This window comes from Spinacia oleracea, chromosome 4, assembly GCF_020520425.1.
Source record: "Spinacia oleracea cultivar Varoflay chromosome 4, BTI_SOV_V1, whole genome shotgun sequence".
In the NCBI taxonomy this organism is placed as follows: Eukaryota; Viridiplantae; Streptophyta; class Magnoliopsida; order Caryophyllales; family Amaranthaceae; genus Spinacia; species Spinacia oleracea.
This window is the reverse complement of record NC_079490.1, coordinates 49,703,315-49,706,527: the sequence shown is the minus strand read 5'-3', so window position 1 is coordinate 49,706,527 and position 3,213 is coordinate 49,703,315. Positions and strand designations below refer to the sequence as shown.

The window sequence follows — 3,213 nt, the reverse complement described above, 5'->3', positions numbered from 1 at the left end:
GAAAATGATCCTTGTATTGTTTGAACAACTTGTCAAATCGTCCAAAATAAGTGTCTCGTTCCCTTATCCGAGTCTCAATACGGTTTCAAGTTCTAGTCTTATCCCGAGTCATTTTTTGTCTTTTCAAACCGGGACCTTAAACTCGTTTGGTGGCGACTCCGTTGGAACCCAATATTCGATAACCGTAGGGGTAGTTTCTAGAGTATTCCGCATAATTTGGGTTTCCGATTTTCTAAATGTTCAAATCAATTCCAACCATCAAGTTCGACCTTGGAATCCGGCTCCCCTTTATGGTGTGGGATTGCGGAAATCAAGTCGAATCCAAATGTCGGGCTTATTGATACATTGACCAAGTTTAAGCTCTTAGCATGTTCCAAATGGTACATGTCAAGGTCCTAAAACTTCCATTTACGAAATTCGAATATACAAGTATACGAAATACGAGAGAAATTAACACATACGAAAAAAAAATCCTACAGTTCACTTTAAAATAAAAAATAAAAACTCAAACCACACCGATTCACTATAAAAAAAAACACAAAGCGGTTCACTACTAAAAAAAAAAAATCAAACCGGTTCACTGATTTTTACTTTAAAGTCAAAATAGTAGGTAATTTGTGAAATTGAATTTAAAATAACAATTATGATAAATAAAATTGTAAAAATAGACAGATTAATTGAAATAAAAAATGTATCAAATTAATTTAAAGGGACGAAGGGAATACTAGATAGATCTATCTACTAATCTAAGGAGTATTCAACTTGTTTATGATAAGAAATAGAGTTTTGTCTTTATTAGTTTATTCAAGGATAAGTTTTTAGTGGTCAGTATTTAGTTTGGGAAAACAAATTCCTTTAATTTTGTGACATTACGTACCCAAAAACCTCTCCATGCGTCTATAAATACCCTAAGACATGCAAATAGTAGTTCTCATTCACAAATCACAACCTAAGCATCAAATACAAAAAGTTTAAAAGAAAGAAATAATGGGATCCAAGTTCCTAGGTTTGTTCTTGATGGTTAACCTAGCAATGTTTGGTTTTGTTTCCACTAATGCGGCAGGCTGCCCTCCCCTTAGTGGATGCATAGGCATTGCTGGATTACTAAATGTTCAGTTTGGTAGTCAATCAAGTTCCCAATGTTGTTCACTCCTTGGTGGGCTTGTCGATGTTGAGGCAGCTGCTTGCCTTTGCACTAGCCTTAAGAATTCACCAGTAGCTCCTCTACTTGGTTTACTTGGTCCCCTAACCGGACTTCTTGGGCCTCTTGCACCTCTCTTAGGCGGACTTGCTCCCCTTACCGGACAACAGGTCTCCGCCGTCTTTAATGCATGTGGAATGAACTCTCCCACAACCAATTCATGTGCTTAATATGCATGGCTGGATATATACATGCAATTAATCTTGGCTAATTTATTGCATGCTAATTTTTATTTCAAGTATTCAGTTTGTAACAATAAAAATAGGTGTAACAAGTGACTGGCCCTAAGCTATGTTATAAGTTTGCCTACATGTAGTCATGTCTTTTATTTCGCTTATATTTATGAATGAATCAGTCGGGTCACAAATTTGATACACGCACTAATTAAGTGATGTGGTCATCGAATTTTGTAGGCCTAGCTATGTAATATGACTAATGTTGTTATTCTTAAGGTCTTCGCTGTTAATGTTGCATTGTTCGTTTATTATATATGTAAGGACTAAGGAGTCCAATATAATGAATATTGTATATTTGTATGTTTTGATTTAATTAGCTTTCTCACTTTTAAGTATTTTCTTCATATACATAGTACGTACGTAGTATATGCTATAACATTTTTTCCGATGTCAAAAAGAAATAACTTACTTCGTATTTTTATTTTTTTGGTGTCATCACAATATAGCTACCTTGTACCTATAACATTTCTTCAATATTCTTCATGTCATTTATTCTCTTTAATTAGTATTCCCATCTACGGCTCTATTCTAGATTAGTTTTTACACTTTTTAAATTATTTCATCTATTCCAAATTAGTTTATACTACCTCCGTTTTATAAAGATCTTTACGGTTAATATTTACATAAATATTAAGACAAAAATGGAAAAGTTGGTTGAACATAATAAAAAAAGGATTAAGTAAGAGAAATGTGTAAAAAAAGTTGGTGGTTGTAAGAGAAAATGACTGGATACTTGTAAATATTATGGGATAAAAAGGGTAAGGTGCATGGTAAATTTAAAAGTCCAAAAATAGAAGAAAAAAAACAAAGTGTAAAGAACACTATGAAACGGACTAAAACGAAAAGTGTAAAGATCATTTTGAAACGGAAGCCAGTAGTACACTTTTATTTTGGAAAAGACTCCATATTACTTCGTGTTTTATTACCCCTCTCTTCACACTATTATAAAGTTTGGATCTTACACTCTCTCACATTAAATTAAAAGTAATCTAATATCTTCTATAATTCCATCACATTTATTTATCAATAAAATAATACGAAGTACAATTTATGTGTAAAATGGGTGAATGAAGTCTACATAAAGAATACAACTAGTACATTCCTTCCAAGGAGAGTAGCTGGTATTGGAGGAGGTTATGTTGTAGAGGAACAACTTAAAAGTTGCTTTCCTGACACTCGATAGGGGGGAAGGTTGCACTTACGCAATTAAAGAAGTGTATGACACTATGACACGATTAAAGATGACTACGGATCCTGCATCCTTTATCCGGTCCAGACCGTGAAATCAAAGATTATGGATCTTCAAATTTTGGATCCGGTGGATCTAAATCCGGATTAGTTTATAATGAGTAGGATATGTATCTGGATCATGCTTTTGAAATTCAGATTCGGTTCATGGAACCGTTTTAAAAAGAAATTTTATTGTTAATAAAAGATATGTATAAACCATGAATAAAATATCATCAACTTTTTATATTTTCATGATTTTGATATTTATTTTCTTTACTCCGTTAGAATATATTTTGCATCGTACGGTTAATGCATAATTTTAAATTTATTTGTAATAAAAAGTTGTATAAAATAATATTTTAAAAAAGAAGGTTCTAGTCCACATCCTATTCATTGTCATCCCTAGACATAATTTTCTCTAGTGGTGATTGTTTTTTCGAAAAGTTCAGGAAAAGTGAATATTCAACTTGCATCCTAAGCTTGGTCTACAATATTAATATATACCGGAGTGTATGGTTAGCAAAAAATGATCGATACTTTAATTTG

General features: G+C 32.6%; 1 protein-coding gene across 1 annotated transcript; it reads left to right on the top strand.

The window, feature by feature from the left end:
• The first annotated feature begins 987 nt into the window (after positions 1–987).
• On the top strand, positions 988–1,371 carry LOC110800649 (putative lipid-binding protein AIR1B). The gene has a single exon (XM_022005958.1). The coding sequence runs from the start codon at positions 988–990 to the stop codon at positions 1,369–1,371; it is 384 nt and encodes a 127-aa protein (XP_021861650.1).
• The last annotated feature ends 1,842 nt before the right edge of the window (positions 1,372–3,213 follow it).